The 20385-nt window shown below is 52.7% G+C and overlaps 1 protein-coding gene across 5 annotated transcripts; it reads right to left on the bottom strand.

Annotated features, from left to right (window-relative positions):
• Positions 1-534: 534 nt before the first annotated feature.
• gramd1a (GRAM domain containing 1A) lies at positions 535-18922 on the bottom strand. 5 transcript variants are annotated; one of them, XM_023963825.2, is made up of 21 exons: positions 18702-18871; positions 17847-17965; positions 15415-16218; positions 12091-12304; positions 10218-10238; positions 10039-10123; positions 9854-9957; positions 9635-9730; positions 9455-9535; positions 7457-7575; positions 7101-7380; positions 6861-7014; positions 6355-6507; positions 5114-5235; positions 4893-5035; positions 4055-4158; positions 3668-3883; positions 3134-3215; positions 2092-2199; positions 1896-2016; positions 535-1818 (listed from the first exon to the last, which is right to left on the bottom strand). In XM_023963825.2, exons 3-21 carry the CDS (start codon positions 15816-15818, stop codon positions 1717-1719), a joined length of 2709 nt encoding a protein of 902 aa, XP_023819593.1. In that variant the 5' UTR covers positions 15819-16218; positions 17847-17965; positions 18702-18871; the 3' UTR covers positions 535-1716. The 5 variants fall into 5 exon arrangements, with proteins under 5 accessions (XP_023819593.1, XP_078789780.1, XP_078789776.1 ...); XM_078933654.1 differs by lacking the exon at positions 15415-16218 and having other exon boundaries at positions 18702-18922; XM_078933650.1 differs by lacking the exons at positions 17847-17965; positions 18702-18871 and adding an exon at positions 16834-17188.
• Between the last annotated feature and the right edge of the window lie 1463 nt (positions 18923-20385).

The following is a 20385-nucleotide window of genomic DNA, read 5'->3' as shown; positions in this document are numbered from 1 at the left end:
TGGTCCAGGTGAGCAGCAGTCACTGAAGCAGGGTTAGCTGCAAAACAAGCAGGGCGTTACCCCATGCGGAACAGGGTAGGAAACCCCTGATATGTTACCAGGAAGTCCAGTGGAGGAGCAAAGAGGAGTTCATGGATGTAGAGGAGGAGGGGGTCAGATGGAGGGAGATGGTTTCTGCTGGTGCCCCTCAAAGGAAGCAGCAAGAAGGACAAAAGAAGTTTGCAAGTCTTTGTTTTCTTATTGGTCTAAAAAAAGTTCCCTTTAAAGTTTATTTAATTTTTTCTTTTGTAAAAGATTCAAGTCTTTCTTTAAGCAGATTGTTGGCTAAATTTAGAAAGAGAGAAAAAAAAGTCAACCATATTTAGACGTTTGGGTTGATGAGGAACCGACTTCCCAGCTTATCCAGGAAAAAGTGCTGAGTCATGTTTGGCGTTTTGCAGGAACATCCAGGTTAGAACCCGGGAGGGAGGCAGACGACGGAAACGCTTGTTTTCACTAAACTGTATTTCAGACAAAAGTGCAAAAATTCAAAGGTTTCATTCAGTGAAAATTGGATTTTATTGTTTTCTCTTCTAAAACTGGAAACATTGATGCTGCTGTGTTGGACTTTTTTCATCATTTCTTACTCTTCACGTGTTTTGGCCCTTTGGGCCACCATACTTTGACCATCACAGATGAGTGCAGCTGATTATCCAAAGAAGTCGACCCTTCTGAAACACGCTGACCGCTTCAGGAGAAGCTCCTTGGAAGTTCAGGACCAGCTTCCATTTCTAAAGGGAGGAGCAGCTCCGGTTCTGGTTCTGGTTCATCTACAATCACATTTACAGCACGTCCTCATCTCTGCTCCCAATAAATACCACGCTCTCCAGTCGTCCGCGGGGGCCGCGCACAGCAGGGCCCCCGGCTTCTGCAGCACAAACACTCCAGGAGGCAGAGAGGAGACGACCCACCAGGAGGGCCTCGCCGCCAAGTGGGAGGAGCCACAAAAACCAAACAATGCGGCGCCGCCAGTTCCCTTTTTCTTCACCAGTTCTGCTTCTGTTCCGAGTCCAACCCATCAGAGCAGAACCGAGACGGCGCCGCACAAACGCCGACGTGACACACAGACAGACAGTTCTACGTTGGTCTCTGCTTGTTTGTCTCTACCTGCAGACACACACACACACACACACACACACACACTTGCACACACAGCAGTATTTTCCTCGCAATAATATTAATATTTAAACTCTGTGAACATTCAGTCAGATGTTCTTCACTGCAGCTCCTGTTGGTCCCAGCCGAGTGCAGCGTGGAGCTTCAGAGGCTTCAGGAGCTTCAGAGGCTTCAGGAGCTTCAGAGGCGTCAGAGACTCAGTCTCTCAAATACTGAGACGGTCCGGAAATGTCAGTCACCTGGAGGTGGGAGGGGGTTTGTTCAGGTCAGAGGATTAACCCCCCTCTCGCCCCAGAGTCCCCATCACCATGAAAAGCAGCAGGCCTGAGGAGGTTGGAGTGTTTCCAGGGAAGTGATTGGTGGAAGGCGTGGCCAGTCACCCCCCCCCCCCCTTGGGGGGGGCGTGGCCCTGCAGCTGGATTATTGCTGAGGTTCTGAGAGCTTCCAAGTTCTTTTCAAGTCAGTCAGGAGGATTGTGGGTAATATGGGTAGCTGCATCTGGACTCCTGGTCCACCAGACTACGAAGGTCATAACCCAGTGGCACTGGGGGGGGGGGGTAGTCAGGCTTCAGTCAGGGACTCTGTGGGGGGGTCACCTGTGGGGTCCTGCTGTGCCTCTGGGATCACGATGTTGCGATGGAGTTTTTCCAGGGACTGTTTCATCTGTGGGGGGGAGAGAAAACATGAGGCTCTCTGGCCGGATTGGGGGGCAGCGGGGAGAGGGGGGGGGGCACACCCACCTGGTCGAGCAGCGTGACGGACGACTGCAGGATCTGCTGCCACTTGCTGAGCTGCGCCTGGTGGAACTGCCTCTGCAGGTGCAGCACCTGAGCCCACTCACCCGCCGTCTGCGGCAGGGGGCTGGGGGGGGGCATACAGATGCTTTAACCCACAGAAACCAGCAGAACCTGGTTCTCTTACGGGGGGGGGGCTTACCTGTCCGTCACAGAGTAGGAGTGCCACCTCTCCAGCGTGTGAGCGGCCCGCTCCAGGGAGTACAGCTTATAGAAGAGCAGCATGTTGAGAGCGACCAGCACCAGCAGACTGCAGGGGGGGGCACAAGGTCAGTCAGTACAGACGCTCAGGAACAGTTAGTGCCCCCCCCAGACACATTTGAACAGACAGCGACATGCAGGAGTAAGCTGGGGGGGAGACGACCGCGCCACAAAAGCCTGAAACTGTCAGGAAGCCCCGCCCACCGCCAGAGTCACAGAACCACAAGATCGCTGCGGTTCTGAAGGCTTTCCAGGTTCTACACACAACAGAAGCTCCTTCGGGTTCTGAAGCTCCGGGTTTCCTCTGAGGAAACGGATTTCGTCAGGATTTGGAAGTTTTGGGTTAATCTGGGAGGAAAATAGCTCCATCTTTGTCTGACTTTGGTGATGAAGAGGAGCTTGGATGAGAGAAGAAACCTTAGTCTGACTACCAGACTGACCATGTGTATTTTCAAAATAAAAGTCTGAGTTTGCAGCTCAGTCGTCTGTTTTCCAGAGAGGACCGGAGTAACCCCCCCTCAGCTGAGCGGGCCGGTGCTTTCAGGGCGTCTGGGGTCCAGTCAGGATCAGCTTCAAGTCAAAGAGAATCCAGAATGTGTCCGGATGTTCACCCCACATAAGCTGACCGGACCCCATGGGAGCTGTGCAGGAAGCGGCACACATGCACTCAGAGAGCTCATGTGCCACTCTGGGAACCCACGGCACAGGAACAGACAACACCGTCCACCCACAGCACGCACACACGGCGCAGAGGCAGCTGGTTCCACCCGAAAGCACCGGCACGCATTCAAAGACGGGATTTAGGCCGCGACAGTCGGGGCGGAGCCTCTCGTACCTGACACAGATCCTACGCACACACCAACCGGGAGGGAAGAGAGGCAGGAAGGCTGTTAGTGTGAGGAGATCCAGATCCGGACAGAACTGACCCGGCAGCTCACCCGGACCCAGCATGAAGCACAGCTGGAGGTCATGTGATCACTTACATGAAGCTGACGATGAGGAGGATGGTGGAGATGCTGCTTTGTCCTCCGGCGCCGCGCTCTCCCAGCTTTGTGAACACGCCGCCTAAACAACAGGGGGGAGGGGTTTATCTGCAGACGCTGAGCCGACGGTAGGAAACCCAAACGCAGCAGGGCGACTGAACTGCGCCGAGGCATGAGCTGCACGCCAAATACTCGGCGAAAAGACAGAACACTCAAACTCAGCACAGCGGCTGAACTAACAGCCTTGGAAAAAGATCAGAACCAAGTCTAGCTTCTTTGTGGGCAGCCCGGTTCTGCATGACCCAAACCTAAAATCTCCAGCAGATCTCACAGGAAATGAACTTCCAAGTCAGGCAGGAACCTGTGCAGCTGCTGAAGGCTCTTCTGTGGTATTTTAGAGCTAATTTGATGTTTTGAATAATCAGTGAAGCGCCTTCAGACGACTGTTGGAACACTGCAGAACTAAATCTGAGGTGAACTCCACACAGCACCAGCAGAGGGCAGCAGAGGCAACAAACCAAGGAGTTTCCATACCCGTTTCTCTGTGGTCCCTTTCCTCTCCGACCCCTCTGTCCCCCCGGTCCCCGGGGCCCCCGCCGCCCGTATCCCTGTCCCCCGGACGCCGGGACGTGCGCTTCCTGCGGCGCAGAGAAGGCGGAGTTTTGGCGGCGTCTGCGCCCACCGCGTCTCCGGCGGTCACCACGGAAACCTCAGACTGCAGCAGAGTTTCCAGCTTGCAGACCTCGCTCTCTGTAAAGGAAGGAGGGGGGCAGAGTGAGGCGTGTGGTCACGTCTGCGCTGCAGAGGAACTTCCTGTTTGCAGCGCAGGACGCGGCAGCAGGAGAGCATCGGCGGCTGAAGGCGTCTAGAGGTCCAGCTAAAGCCTGTTCCTGGTGGCTGAGCTGTGGCTCTGCGTCTTACCCATGTGTCTGTAGTACTCCTCGATGCCGCTCCAGGTGTTCTTCTCGATCAGAGCCTTCACCAGGCTCCACGGCTGCTTCCGGTAGCAGATCTCCGAGGAGACTCTAGGGAGGAGAAGCAGAGCAGAGATTGGAAATCTGACCTTTGGAGGAGGAATGATGGTTCCTCTGAGGCTTCAACCATCTGCTGTTTCCACCAAGCAGCCACAGACATCAGCTTTTAGTTTGATGCTTTAAATCGTTTTTTTCAGTGTTTGGAACCATTTCTGTGACATAATTAAAATAAATAAATAAATCTGCCTTTTCTCTTTGTTTTTTCTCAACAGCGCCTTTTCTGTCACTTCATTAAAACAAAGAAATGCTTCTTCATTTTCTACTTAAACATTCTGTGACATAATTAGAGCGATAATCCAAAGAGGGGGAAGTGCTGACGTCATCGCCCCGCCTCCCCCCTGGAGATGAGTTATGCGACACTTTTGAAAATGAAAATGCGATCCCCGCTTTGCATTTTCACTAGAGACCTTTTTGAAAATGAAATGTCAAAAACCATTTTCTTTATCTTTTTAGTTAAATGACATAAGTGAAGAAGAAAAAGCCGTTTGGCGGATGGATTTTTCATCTTAATTTAGCGTCAACAAAAGCAGCTTCATTTTGAAAATAAAAAAGCATTTCTGGTTTGACTTTTATTATGAATTATGCTACAGAATCGCTTCCATAGCAGTGGGGGAACAGTCGTGCGTTTAGCTCCATGAGCAGGTCGTGGTCGTCACGTCTTACAGCGATGCTGAAGACACCAGATTAAAGCCTGGAGGTGGTCCTAAAGCTGCAGACAGACCCACCTGAGGCGGCTCTTGTGTTTGTTGACGGCGGTCAGGCAGTATCTGTGGAGCGTGTAGAAGTAGTCCTGGTACGGGATGCCCGAGGTGATGACCTCCGAGTCCACCACGTAGCACTCGCCGCGGGAGCAGCTCTTGTGCAGCGTCTGCGAGCAGAAGAAGTCAGACACGGGGAACCTCGGCCCTCCTCACATCGCGGTCCGCTTGGCTCCGCCCCCACACACCTGCGTTTCCACCACCGGGGCCGTTTTAGGGCCCAGCGGGTTGTTGAGGGCGATGGTGTAACTCAAGACTCTGCTGCTGATCCCGCTGCTGCCGTCTGTCCGCCACTCGCCCACCGACAGGTCTGAAGGAGGAAGAGGACGAAGAAGACGAGCAGCTTAGGAAGAGGAATGTGGGGGGGGGGGGGGGGGGGGTGTTAAGGTTAAACGTAATCACAGATGAGCTTCCAGCATTTTCACTCTACTCTCAACTGGAAAAGGATTAAAAACAAGAAGATTTGTCCAGTCACTCTTTTCAAGTTGCTTTTTTCTCCATAGCAACCATTTTATTTTTGGGGGGGGGGGGGGGGACGAGCATGTCAATGTAATATTTAGAACAATCTGTAAAAAGTACACTTTTGAATTTCCTTAGCAACTGAGGTTTTTTTTAAACCACGCCCACATTCCTAATATGGTCAGATGTGTCCTCTTGTTTTATTCCGTTGGAAGCCACAGATTGAACATTAGAAACACCAAAAAACGCCGTTTTGAACGGGGTGGGTTTTCAAAACCATAGAAAGGATTAAGGCTGATCCTGTGGCCATCCCATAATAATTTCAAAACTTCCCTTGGATATCCCCGACTCGTGTTCTTTGCTTTCGTTAGTGGATTTTGAAATATTTTTTTAAGCCTCATCAGAGATTTTGACTCCATTCATGTAATTGATGGTTTCTCCCACTGTGATGTCATCATTTTTTGGGCGGGGTCGTTCACTAATCTCCAAGCTTCATTTTCAGCAGGTACTGGGCGTGTTGCACTGTTGGCGAGTTTTCAAGTTTGCGGCGTGGCTGAAGCTGGCGTTCAATCTCGCAGTAGGAAAAAAAAGGTTTTGATGACGAGACGCTTCCTGGCGGCCGTAAATATGACGATTCTGCGGCCGAAGCAGAGCAGCTGTGGTTCCTGCAGACTGACAGTTTCATGACGCCGGCGCTTTCGTGTGCTGCAGGTGTGCTCTTCAGGGAGGGGGGGTCATTCTGGCTACTGCAGCTGCTGATGGACAGGAAATGAACTAAAACAAAGGCCCAACCGCCTGCATCCCAGCAGGAAAAACCTGCTCTCCTCATCTCCTGCAACGTGTTCCTGCAGGCGGGAGAACGTCTGCGCTGCAGCCGGCGGCTCGCCTTCACACGAACCACCAACACGCGGCAGAAACCGGCTGGAGCGGGGAGAACGTCCTTCATCTGAGCGGGGTGGAGGCGACGCACCTGTGAAGTGGCGCTGAGAGAAGAGGTGCTGCAGGAAGTGGGTGTCCGCCGAGAAGAGCAGGTCGTGCAGCTTGTCCACGCTCATGCGGACCACGGCGTTGATGTTGAGCCGGCCGCTCAGGTCCGAACAGAACGACTCCACCTCACCTGAAGCTGAAACACAGCGGGCCGGAGGTCAGCGTCGCGGGTTGGAGAGCGACTTGAGCCAAAACGACGTGAGAAGACGAGAACAAACACTCATCGCCATTTTGATCAAACAAACCACATCCAGAGGCGCTGAAGTGGAGGAGGTGACGACGCTTCCCCTCCTCTAATGTCCAGAACCGAAAAGCTGCTGGCTAAGCAAACACACGGCTCGGTTTGCAGAAGCAAAAAGGTGCTGAAATCTAATCAAAGGAACTTTTCCGGTCCAAACGGCGTCATGCCGACAGGTTCTACAGCTCCTCTGGATGCAGTTCTGCTTTTCAGTCCAGACGATGCAGGAGACCTCCGGCCCCAACACTCACCGTCGTCCTGCGTGTCCGAGGAGTTGCTGGGGTCGGTGGGCAGCTCCTCGTCGTTGGTGATGTCCAGCGAGGACAGGTTCCCCAGGCTGGCAGTGGGCGGAGCCGGCATGTGATTGGCCGACTCTGACAGGCTGTCTCCTCCTTCCTCCAGAGTCTGAAATGGAGAGAAGAAGAGAAAGCGCGTGGAGGATGGAGACTGGGGGGTTGGTTGAGGGGCGGGGGAAAGTCCAAAACACTCACGAAGGAGGAGGCGGAGGCGGAGGTGAGAGCGATGGACGGCGCCGAGCCGTGGAAGCTGGGGGGGCTGGGTTCCGGGGGTTCACAGCTCAGGCGGCATCCCGAGGGGGTGGGCACCTCGATGGGCAGACAGGGAGGGGGGGAGGTCCCACTGAGGCTGGAAGCTGAGGGGGAAACAGAGTGGGTGCAGGGCACCAGGGGCGGGGGGGAGCTGCCCGAAGAAGGAACCGAGCCGCAGCTCAGGTCCAGGAGGTCCGTCACCGACACCCCCTCGTCTCCGGGCCTGAAGGACCACAGAAGAAACGACAGTTGAAGACTCAACACGCCACTTCCTGTGTGCCCCCCCCAGAAACACTCACAGCAGTCCGTTCATGTGCTCCGAGGTGGGGGAGACGTAGTCGTCGTCCTCGCTGGTGAGGCCCAGCTCGGTGCCGTAACACTGGTGCACGATGTGCCACAGCTCTTTGGGGGACAGAGCCTGAGGAGCAAAAACACACCTGAGGAGGGGGCTCACGGCGACGCCGACGGACCTGCAGGTCACGACTGCAACAACCAGGACCGATGACAGAACCCGGCCGAGCTTCTGACCCGGATCCTCACAGTTCTCCTAAGTCCAGGTCTCCAAAAAAAACAAACGGCCGGAACTTCAATCAGAAAAATGACCCAGACGGAGTGACGAAGATGATGGATGATGAAGAACCGAGGGAGGGTTAAAGGTAGAGAGACGTTGAAGGTGAACGCGCGACTAAAACGGAAGAGGCTCCTGCGGCTGAAGAACCTCCAGACGAGACGGGAACAGAGCAGCTCGGATCGGATGGCGATGCCAGAAGAACCGGTCTGGTGTTTAAAGGAGGAGCCTGGTACCCTGAATAAATCCATGGGGGGGTGCAGACATCTACACAAATGCAGAACAAACCAAGACTTGGTCTGACCCAAAGTGAACCTGGTCTACAGACTGATGGAGGCCTGTCTGTAGCAGGGCTGTGCCGATGGACGTGATGGCTGACTGACATCACGATGGAGAGACACCATGGTGAGGCCACGCCCCCGCCGCGCTGTGAGTCAACACCATAAGCCGCAGTTACATGTGCAAAGTATCTTGATGGGATCAATGGTCGGATTAGAATCCAACCGTGTACATGGGATCAGAAAAATGTTTTCAGAATATAACAAACGTTGACATGGGTCACACTTTCGGTTGGAATACATCATTCACACATACGCAGTAGAGTCTGAAATAAGAGGAAATGAGTTCTGCTGAGAGGCATAGATATCTGGCAGCTGAGTAATATACGAGATGATCTTCTAAACGTGCTCTTATTATTGTTATGGTTATTATGAAGCGCCTGTTTGCTCATCATTTAAATATTAATCTGTGGTCAGTGCTTTTTCTGTGGAAGAACATAAATCCATGCTGGAAAAGCTCCACGTAAATATGTGGGAATCCAATCCGACTGTTGATCTCAGGCTCCGGTCTTCCCTCACTCGTGCATGAGACCCCTAGATATCTAAACTCCTCCTCCAGGGACCCAGGGGTGGCAAACTACCTTTCTCCGGTCAAGAACCATGGCCTCAGACTTAGCAGTGCTGACCCTCATTCCAGCCGCAAACCGCCCCAATGCACACTGGGGGTTCTGGCTCGATGAAGCCAACAGGACAACATCATCTGCAAAGAGCAAAGAGGAAATCCGGTGGTCCCCAAACCAGATCCCCTCCGGCCCCTGGCTGCGCCCAGAAATTCTGTCCATAGAAACTATGAACAGAACCGGTGATGAAGGGCAGCCCTGCCCGAGCCCAAAGTGCACCGGGAACAGGTCTGACTTACTGCCGGCTATGGGAACCAAACTCCTACTCCGGTCATACTGAGACTGGACAGCCCTCAGTAAGGCTCCCCGGACCCCACACTCTCAGATCACCCTGCCCAGGATACCATGGGGGACGGACGCGGTCGAACGCCTTCTCCAAATCCACATTTGGACCAGATGAACGAACTCCCATGATCTGAGAAGTCCTCCTGATCCGGAGTAGCGGATCAGAACCGCTGTGTTGTTCACTTCCCAGGAAATTGGAGAGCAGAACCCGACTCAAAGCCTGGACACTCACTGACAAACAGAAGGTCTGGAGGAAAAAAAACACCCAGAAGCAGCAGAACCAGTCGCATTTGGGACATGGTTCTGGAGGGAAACCAAAAGCGCTTCTGAACTGGTACCAGCATAGCAGAGTTCAAATGAAGTCATCTCTTCAGCTTTGGCTCAGAGTTTCTGCCTCTCTTTTCTGCTGCCGGTTCGGTTCTGAGGCGTTAAAAGTGACGTGCGGACTTACTGCAGGGCGGGGGTGGGGGTGGGGGGGGGGGTTACCTTATCCATCAGCGCATTCTGCCACAGACGGAAGATCATCATGAAGCTGCGATCCCTCGCTCCGAACGAGGTGAAGAAGTGCTGAGCAGAGCAGAAGAAGAAGAAATATGTGACAGGCGGAGCGGCGAGTTAGCGGCCTCTGAAGTGCTGCACGAGCAGAACCGGGCCGTTCCGCGCTACCTTCTCGCTCTCGGTGCTGATTTGGATGGCGTTGGGAATGAGCTTGGCGGTCTTCTCCTTGGTCATGCACGTCACGTCTTTCAGCTGGATGGTGATCTGGACAGAGAACCTGCCTGAACAGTCTGAACATTCCCTGGAGGGCCTCTGGTCGGCCTGCAGGCTAACGGCATGTGCACGTGTGTGTGCGCGCACGTGTGTGTGCACGTGTCAGAGACCTACAGTGGTTTCCCAGCGGAAGATGTTGCTGTAGAAGCAGAGCCAGCTCTCAGACAGGTACAGACGCCCCTGGAGCAGGATGTCCTTCTGCAGAGCGCAGGAGTAGTCTGGAGCAGACACAGCAGCTCAGCGGACAGACCCCAAGCTTGCCACAGAGGTCACGCCACGCACACGCGTGTGTCACTCACCCACGATGAGCCGCTCGGTGTCGGGGAGCTTCTTGAATATTTTGCGGAAATCCTCGTTTCTCTGTTTGTAGGTGGGGCTGAGAACCTGCAGACGAGAACAGAGAGGAAGCCGTCACCAGGACGCTCCTCTGCGGGGAGCAGAGTCTTCAGGGAGGGGGGCAGCGTCGGCGTGAACTTACGTTGTACCAGCTCTGCATTTTCTGCAAGAGAAAGGCAGAGATTTAGAAAAGGATTTAGTCCTGCAGCAGTTCCTCCTCAATCACAGCCATGACAATTCAACAACAACTTCTGCTTTGTGCCGATGTGAGCCCTGCTCTGTAAAAAGAAAACCCTCCCGTCATGTTAAAACAGCCGACTCATGGCAGAGAGCGGCGGTGGCGGCGGCGGCGGAGCGGCACGTCAGCAGAAAAGCGAAAACTGTTTGACCGGGAGAACCTGAGCAGGAAGGGGGAGGAGTCCGGTCCGGTTCTCCTTTCTGCTGGGAACCAAAACCAGGATCCCTGTGGAAGTCTGGACACGCTTCCATCTGGGGGGTAGGGGGGGCACTTTCTGATATTTATACCATAGTGTGAAAAAAAGAGGAACCAGCAGAGATCTTCATCTTCCTCCTGAAGCCGCATCACTCGTCTTCCTCACTAAGATGAGGAGGTAGAAGCAGCTGAAGCAAACTTTATGCTGACTCCACGGGGGGGGGGGGGGGGGGGGACTTCCAGCTGAGGTTGAGGTTTCTTCCTGACCAACTTAATATTTTACTCATCACCAAAAGCATAAAGATCTTTATCCGCCCACAGCAGAAGCTACAAACCTGCTCGTCCACAAACGCCAGAAACTGATTGGAATCAGGATGACATCCCATAAAAAACACAGAATCCGTCTCCAAGCCGATCTTCCCACAATTCAGTTCCAACCTAGGTTTGGAGGTCACACGTTTGTTTGGGATTGATTTTTTTTTACAAAACGAGGACACAAAACGTAAAATTCAGATATTTTAGTTTGCTAATAAGTGACGAAGGAAAACTTTAAGTTGTCTTAAACTAAGCCCGGTGTGTAAAAAAAAGAATAAACGATTTGACGTGTTTGACACTTTCAATGTAAACACAGTGGTATGCAGAAAAGATGCGGAGATGCAGGGAGGCAGGGAGGCAGGGAGGCAGGGAGGCACTTCCTCTACGATTTGGTTCATTGGTGGAACATTTGGTTTGGTTTAAACCAGAATTTGTGGTACTGCTAGTACTTACTGACCTTGAATATATTTTCTGTGGTACACGGCGTACAAAGATCGTCAAAATGTTTGCCTGGTACACTACAAAGCTGTCCTACTTGATGGATTCATGGAGCATTATGGGTATTGTAGTCAGGAGCCTGACGGAGTGGTAGAAACTGTGATTCAACTGAACAAAGTTCAGCTTATCTGACAGTTTTGTTTCGCTTGATGTGCCGTCTAGTCTGAAAAATTGGCTACTGTTTGAAATGAAAAAGATTTTATTTTTCTTTAACCAGAGAGCCTCAAATGTGTGTGTGTGTGTGTGGGGGTTGTCAAAGAGCCACATGTGGCTCCGGGGCCCCAGCTTGCAGACCCCGGCTTTAGTGTTTCTGACCAGAAAACCCATGAAAAGTAAACTCTCACGCTCACGCGTTGCCAAGTCTGTTTTTTGGCTCTACGTAAAAAACGAGGTCTTTAAACATCCGTTGGACGTTAAAGTAGTTGAACTTTGACCAATGAGGGACTCTGATGTGGTCGTGACGCATGGATGGCGTCCTCTTTAATTCACACATGCTTGTTAATAATATGATCATGGATGATAAAGCCAACGATGGAGTTTGTGTCGGTGAGCTGGAATCCTATGGAGTGAATGTGACTAATGTGACAGAAACTGCAGAAATAGCCTGCTTCCTCCTGAGTCAAGTGTCCCTTCATCATCATCATCATCATCACATTCTTTGTCAACCAATGAGCACAGAAGGTCTCTCAGCAGAAAACACCCAATAGTTCAAAACTACATCATATATGATCACTGTGGGGGCAGCCCCGGAACATGAATGCCGCCTCACCTTGGCATTGCGACTGAAGTGGCGAGAGGCGATTGGGTAGGCGGACGAGAGGGAGGACGATGAGGGTACGGAGGGGAGCGCGCCGTCGGAGACCCCCCCTCCTCCGCTGCTCTTCTCTCCTCCTTCGCTCTCGCTGGCCTTGCCCCCGCCCAGGACCCGGCGCCGCAGGGAGGGGGAGCTCCCGGGGGTGCTGCGTGGGGAGTTACTGGCCGTGCTGGAGGACAGAACAGAAGAGAGGTTCTTTGATGGGACCTGTCTGGAGTTTGCTCAGGAAACGCCTGCAGCTCTCCTCCAAACAGATCAGCCAAAGGCCCACTGAGGTCAGAGCCATCAGCCCCCCCCCAGTCTGGCTGATGACAGACTGCTCCGCCGACGTGTACGAAACGTACCAAAGATGCACCAAAACGGCTGAGATCTTCAGGAACCTGTGATCTAAGAATCACTGGTTCTTTGCTATGGTCCAGTTTAAAAGACTAGTTCAAATAACTAGTACTAACCGCCAACCATAAAACTATAAAAACTCTGATGGTCGTCCCCGTCAGCAACGATAAATCAAACCACAGTTTAAACTCGTCTCCAGCTGAAGACGCTTCAGAAAAGTTTATCCAGAGTCTACAGGTTTCCTTAAGGCCATGTGGGGGTTACGTCAGCTTCTGTCCTGCAACCAAGGCTGCCGGAATCGAACCTGTGGCACAGGCAGATACCCTCCAGCTGCAGGTATAGTCTTCATCTTCATGGCCTGGGAGGTTGTCCGTGAACCACAGCAGGGAGGTGCTGATCAGCTGATGATGAGGAGCAGCACTAAGCCGCCTTCAGGAGCAGGTGGATGCGCGCGTGCGCCCGTGTCCGTGTGTGTTTACAAGCACAGATTAGGCTCGGCAGCTGGATGCAAACCCTTCTAGATTTTTCTGCGTGACTGGAGCTTCCTGTCCCATCCCCGCAGAAACCCCGCACCGCGTCAGCGCGTTTCCGTCACGGGGAGGTAAACACGAGGCCGCTGGTCTCGCGGGCACGCGGACGGGGTCGGAACGGAGGACTCCCGGCGCGTGACCATGTGCAGATCATTAACGCTATCGGTTTAAGCGGCTAAAGCCGCGCCGCGCTGTCCGCGTAAACAATACCCGCCGCGAGCATCGATGAGGACGGAGGCGCGCGCACTGGCCGGTGTGCGCGCGCACACAGAACCGGTCCCGGCGTGGGGCACTTACTCAAACATTTCAGATCCACCTGATCCGCTGCGATGTCCGCCGCTGCGGGAGGAGGCGCGGCGCCGCGAGCCAGATGGTCCGGGGAAAAATGTCGGCTCGCGCCGCGTCCCGCGCGCTCAGCTGCGGTGGGGGGGGAGAGGAGCGACCACTGTCCGTCCGTCCGTCCCGCGGATGGAGGCTAGTTTCCCATCGCGGTCCGGCACCGGACACCCCTGGACGACCCGAGATAACGGACTAGCGTCTCTGCGCCCCCCTCCCCGTAATCCTGAACAGCTAAAGAGGGGAGGAGGGAGATGAGGAGGAGGAGGAGACTGCGCGAGCTGAAGAGGCCGTGCTTCCTATTCTGAGCCGGCGTGGAGCCGCGTCTGTGCGTGTGGTCCACGCCAACCCCCCCACATCCGTGTCTGAAGGAAGTGACGGTTGGCGTTAGATGTTCTAACTGCAGGGGGGGGGGGGGGGGGGGGCTTCATCTAAAAGAAAAGCCACGAAAACCCCAGCAGCAGATCTAAAGTGGCCCTGTCTGCCCCCACCTGGCCGAAGGCCACAGCCCCCCCGATCCTTTTACCCTCAATCTGTGCATCCATCTCTGTGGATTAGAGACCACATTATAATCCATGCTGGCCTGAGCCAGGCCAGGCCAGCACTGCCACGGCTCTGACCCCCCCTCTGTGTAATCTGCTTTCCACAGCAACCATCCACAGCCGTGGGACCAGGAGGCGCAGAGAGGGGCAGCAGGAGAAGGACGGCCTCCTTCACGGGCCTTAGAGGGGCAGAACAAGGAGGCACAGCGGGCGACCTTCAACCCGCAGGCCGGGTTCTGAACCAACGAGGCGCTTCCTGTTCACGCCTGCAGCGAACTCACCAGGAGCCCCGTTTGCACCTCCAGTGATGCAGACTGCGATCTCCACCCCCCCCTCAGTGGAAATGAGAGGAGATCCCTCTGGACTCGGACGGCACACCGAGAGCGGACGCTTCCAGAGAAAGGTGACGAGAGCAGAACTCCCCAGGTGTGAATGTGTGCCTCAGTCATAAAAACACGCACATTATAAAACAACGCAGTTCAAAGTTCCTGAGAGAAGAGATAGGACCCGTTTACCGGCAGACCTGGGCCTCCTCGTAAAGATAACCAGCTCCTCTGAGGGCTGGCTTCAGGTAAAACCTCTGACTGAGGAGAAAGGTGAAGGCACCGTGCGTCCGTCACACATCATCACGCATTCAGGTGAGGCCTGACGACTGAGTCACGTGATCCTCCAGACTGAACATGAGGAGGATCAACACGCAAACACGCCACCCGTATTTACGGCTGATCCCTGCAGAATGTTTCATAAACACATGAGACACGTCAACTTCAGAGTTGAAGCATTTCTCTTCTCTGGGAAGGTGCTGCTCCTCCTCCAACCGTTTTGATCTCAAGTCCAACTGGTTTCTCTTGTTAGACTTTTACTCTGAAAGGACTTTTTAACCCTTCAACTTAAACAGCGTTGATCTGGGTGATGGGGCTTCATTCGAGTGAGGCTGTGTGAGCGGAGGACCGCTAAAGGGCGGAGCACTGCAGGGATGCTCCGCCTCGCCTAATTGGACCCACATTACATCATCAGACTACAAGCCCTTTCCTATTGGCTGGAGGTGATGTCATCATGAACGGAGGGCATAAGCAGCTCAGGATCCCGCCTCCAGCTCCACCACCCTGACCCAGTGTTCCTCCTCCTCCTCCTCCTCCTCCTCCACCACAGTGGTCCTCCCTTTGTCTCCCGTTTCTAGAGCGTCTGCCTTCAGGACGTCCTCTGACATCACTTTGAGGTTGACAGACTGCAGGTTTTATCACAGCGGGGCGCGTTAAATCACAGAGCCGCCCCCGCCTGACATCAACCCCGCATCATCATCTGCCCTTCTTCCAGGTTTAGAGCAGAACAGGCTTCTGCCATGGATCAGGACAGTTTAACATGAACCAGGACAGGGACACCTCTCAGTTTTCCTGATCCTGAATCCAGAGCTGTTCTGCAGCAGAACTCCGTCATCTCTAACATGAGTGAGGTTCTGTCAGCAGGAAGCAGCCGGGCTTCTTGCGTGATCTTCTTCCTGTTTTTCGGCCGCTCATCTGGAACAAACCACTAACCTGCTGACGTCCCAGTCCGAGTCTCTGCTCAGCAGGCTCCGCAGGGACCAACGGGACTGCCGGCTGGGCGAAGGGCTGCGTGATCCGGGGCGCGACGGCGGCAGCAGCAGGTCATGTGACGGGCTGTCCTGACCTTGCCCCGTGACCTCCATCCCAGCAGCTGCAGAAGGGGAGGGGGCTCGCAGCTGAGCAGCGCCGCTCTCTGCAGACCCCGCCGGCCCTACGCCCCATTTCCTCGTGCGGGTCCTGCTCCGGTGAGACCGGCTAAGCCGGGACAGTCTGGGGCTGGGGGAGCGGGACCAGGACTCGGTGTCTGAGGACGGCGGCAGGACAGTCAGCGTTGGGACGGTGATGGCCTGTGCCAGAGTGTAACCCGCCAGTCTGGCAGGAGAGGACGCCGTCATCTTCTGAGCGGTGAATGTCCAGGTCTCCAGAGTTTTCGTTTTCAATCGACCATGACCCAACGGCGCCTCCGGAGCTCAGTCTGACCGTCTCTCACCGCGACAGAAGCCTTTCGCCAAATCCGGTATGGCTCCATGAAGCAACGGCGTGTGGGTCAAATTTCCTGTAAACACGAGCTCCCCTCAGACGCCGTCAGTGAGAGAACGGCAGAGGCGTTTTGAAACAACCCCACAGTCCTCCTCAAACTGAAGAAACAGGAAGTGGCGTGCAGAAGATGCTGCCACTATTCTCTTGATCTTCGGTGGAGTTTCAGAAGCGGGTGAGCACCAGGGGCCAGCGTCCAGGGCCCCGCCGCCGCCGCCGCTCTTCTTCACTCCTTTTGCACAATCATCTTTGAGACAGCTGCAGACACAAAGCACACATCTGGAGCCTGTCCTGACTCAAACTGATTGTTTCCTCCTTGATCAGATCTGTGTGTTCATTGGTCAGCTGTAGGTGCATCACGTGATGCGGTTCCAAAGCCAATCGATCAGGTTCATTGATAACCTGCACCGTGAGGAAGGGAACTGCATAAACTGAGAGTCCGGTCACTGTGGCTTCCCTCAGACATGGAGGTCAGAAGATCTGAAACCGCCCCCCCACCCCCCCACCCCAAGAACAGCCATGAAGCCCCCACCAGATCCTTCAGGAGGGGGCGCTCCACTTCACTCCATTGTTTGCCTTAAAGCTTCAGGGAAAGCTCCGGAACCGCGGATGTGATTGTGTTTGAACAAGAACAATCTCGGCTCGGATTTGTTTGTCCAGAGTAATCCACCTTAATCCCGGGGCAACTCCCCCCCCCCCCAATCTGCACCACAGCAGGGGCATTTTCTCACTCACTGCCGCAAAAGCCTCACGTCATCACAAAGAAACAAACAAACAACTCACGCTAAACAAAGCAGACGCGGGGCGTTCAGGCGGCGCTGATGCGTTCCAAGTCTGACGAAAACTCCAGATTTACTAAGTTGAACCTCTTACCTCCCGTTGGATGAGTTCCCGGTATTCCTGCCGTCCTGTTCGGCTTCGAACACCAGCCGAGCCACGGAGCGGGACGGGATGTTATACTCCACTTTTTCACAGGAGCACATCAACATTTTGGGATCCGCCGGCTGCGGCTAGCTAGCTGTTAGCCCGCTAGCGATCCCCCTCGACCTCCGCGGCCCGACTCACGAACTACGAGGCGCAGCGGGGGTTCATTCCCGGCCAAGACGCTCCAAACCGACGTCCTTCATTATAAACCAGTCAACAAAGCCGGCACTAAACTGAACGAAACGCGAACCGGCTCGGTTCGAGATCCGCACAAACGAGCCTTTTGATGAAAAAGAGCCGAGACAGTTAGTCGAAGTCTTTAGCGAGTGAGGAGGGGGACGTTCACAATGACTCCGAAACACAAAACACGCTGGAAACGTTTTTAAAGCCTCAATTCAACGGGGAAAAGAAGCCTTATGCAAGTTAAGCAATATAATATAATTATATTTATCAGTCGAGCGAGTGGAATTACAATTTCGAAACCAGAACAAACTGAACACCCCTTCCACAAACTTTATGGTAGATTCCGGGAAAATAACTGTTCCTTCAGTGTGGCGTCTGGAGAGAAGAAACGGGCTTCTACATAAATACTCTCAGAAACCAGATTTTTATATTTAAAACCCGCAATCAACTTGATTTTAAAAAAAGAACGTTTCTCAGACAGTTTTTAAAATTAAATTTTAATTTAATAATTACTTATTGTCAGAATAGTTCCGTGGTTTTCCCCTAAAATGTACTTTTGACACTTTCCCATGAAGCCACAGTGACTGTTCTTCTCAATGATAGTAATCAAACTAATGAAAAAACTGGTCATTATTTAAAGAGCTAATGTGGGGAATTCTGTGAGCGACACACAGCGCCCTCTGGTGTCCAACAGAGGATGAACGCGCGCCTTCAATGCGCATGCGCTCTTCAAAGCCTGGAGAAGTTTGCATGTTGTGTGCAGAAGGCTGAAAGCTCACCGGCTTTTTGCAGCTGCATCCCTGAACCTGAGCTCCTGGACTGAAACAGGAAGGAGGCTGGGGTCTCCTCCAGGACACAGGCAACCGACGGAGACGAGGATGTGTCACCTTGTCTGCAGCTGACAACACAAAAACACACATTTCAGATCATCCAAGTGGTGAACTTTACTTCATCTCATGTCATTTTCTGAGCTCCTCCAATCTGACTATTCTCTCCAGAATTGTTTAATTAGGTAAGAGGTGGATGATGTGTGGTGAGGGAACCCAAACGCCTCAGGCAGCTCATTTTCAGACACCAAAACCAGAGTGAGGAGTTTGATGGAGTCCCTCCACAGATCATTTTTGAAAACATTAGAATACAAATGTCTTCGCAGTTGTTCACTGTCGAATATTAGTGACTCACTGCACAAATACTAAAGAAGCACATTTCTGTTGTTATCTTCAAATTAAAGGACAGTTCATTTGCTCTACAAACAAATCTGCATCCATTTTTAATTAGAGGTCATAAAAGTTCATTTTTCTCTCTCCACATGGCAAACAATGAGTAAATGATTAATCTAGCTGGTTCTTGGTTTCCTTGGTTACCCCCCCCCCCCCCATTCGTGTTATTATTTGTTAAAAACAGTTTTATATTTTGACATATAAACCATTCTCATTTCAAATCAAAGGAATGTTTATCAGAGTCATGATGAGTCACTTTTGATATTCTGGACATAAAAGACTCATTTTTGTGAAGAAGCAGAATTCGTTTCATGATATAATAATAGGAAGAAACGTAATAAAGGAGAGAAACGTGCAGCTCTGGAGTTCTGAAACTAAATGTTGAGGTGAAAAAGTTCTGATCTTTGCTGTTACCTGACTGTCGGTTCTGATCTGCTTCCTTCCTCTCAGCATCACTCGGCGGTTAGAGTTCCCCCTCCGGACGGCCGGTGGAGCATCCTGCCGGTTGGAGCGCCTCCCTCCCGGACGCAACGGAGCTAAACGGCGGTCCTCTTCGCTGCGGGCGGCGGGCCTCTTCACTGCGGTCCCAGCTGCTGCAGAGCGCCGCCGCTGCTGAATCTGATCTCCGGAAAGTCGATCTGAGCTAAAAATAAAAGACACGGCGGCAGCCAGAGAGGAGGAGGTGTTTCACTGCCCCCCCTCCGGGATTGATCATATGTCAACATTTCCTTGAAGCCCCCCCCCCTCCCCTACGGCGCGCGCGCCTCCCGGTTTTATGTGGCTTTCAGAATGACAGTCAGCTGGAAAGAAGCGTTAAGTTTTCAGCAGGAGTCCTCCTGGGTCACCTGTCTGCGTCACGTGACCCCCGACCTTCACCGTGGCCAAAACACACAAACATGCTTGACGTGACCCTCACGCATCACGTCCACGCGGCTGGTGGGTGTTTAGTCAGCCTTGACTGCAGAAGTCTTGTTTTCCTCAGAGTCCAGCAGGAAGGAGGAGCTCAGAACTGTAGGAGTGAGTTTATGTCCACGCAGAGGACACAGTTTGGTCTCCAGAGGACACAGTCTGCTGGTCCTTCCGTCCTCCCACCCACCCACCCATCCGTCCATCCAGCTATCAATCTAAATACTCCAGCTGTTCTCTGTCCCAGCAGATTTCCCATCATCCCTCATGTTCACCATCTCTGCTGCTATCAAGCCCTCACACCCCCAACCTAACATGTGCAATTGTTGCACCAAAAATGGCAGCAACATCAGACCTGTCCAGCCGTCCAGTTCTGATCCAGATTCTAGCTCAAATGAGGAGAAACAAAGACGTTCCTGGATCTATTTGTCTGCTGGTGTTTGTATCAGAAGGGGGCGGAGCAGGGAGCTGGTGGCCACCCAGTGTATTTTCTACGTCACAAATAAGATCTTTTTCAAACTGCACTTTTCTATTTGCTCCTGATTCACAAAAAATTAAATGAAAATATTCCTCAGAAATGCAATTTTGAGCTAAACTTTTCTTTATCTATGTCCTCCATCTTCAGGAAATTGCTAGAAGAACACGATCAAACACCATTTTTGTTGGAGTGGGTCTTTAAGTCTGTAACAGTAAGATAAAACAGGAAGAGTTCATTTGGTTCATGTTTGAAACCTCCAAAACCATTAAGGACACTTGTTTGAAGTCAGGGATGTTTCTTTTTTCAAGGTTTGTCCTTCATTTGCTTCAGAGCAGGTTTGTGACGGTGGTTATCTCCCGACCAGATGACAGCAAAAAAACAGCCTTTATCTGATTAAAATGCATTAAAAACCTCCTGCTGTCAGTCAGTTTCATTCGGATTTATGGAACACCCCCAGAACACTCACAACTATTTCAATACAAGAACATTTACACTGGAAAGCCGTACTGAAAATGAGCCACCCCATTTGAATTCAAAGAGAGTGAATCAGCCGCAAACAGAGCAGCTGGAAGGCAAACACGTCCTTCAGTGACACAACACGTCATCTCTGCCGCCGCGTCCTCCAGTGGAGCTCCGACCCCCCCAGCCTTCAGGACGAGGGCGACCTCTGATCTGCAAAACACAGCAGCATTCAGGCAAACACACAAACTCATC

The sequence above is a fragment of the Oryzias latipes genome, chromosome 16 (genome assembly GCF_053564925.1).
Source record: "Oryzias latipes strain Hd-rR chromosome 16, Olatipes_Hd-rR_3.1".
Lineage (NCBI taxonomy): Eukaryota > Metazoa > Chordata > Actinopteri > Beloniformes > Adrianichthyidae > Oryzias > Oryzias latipes.
Note: the sequence above shows the minus strand (reverse complement) of the source record. Positions and strands in the feature narration are given on the sequence as shown.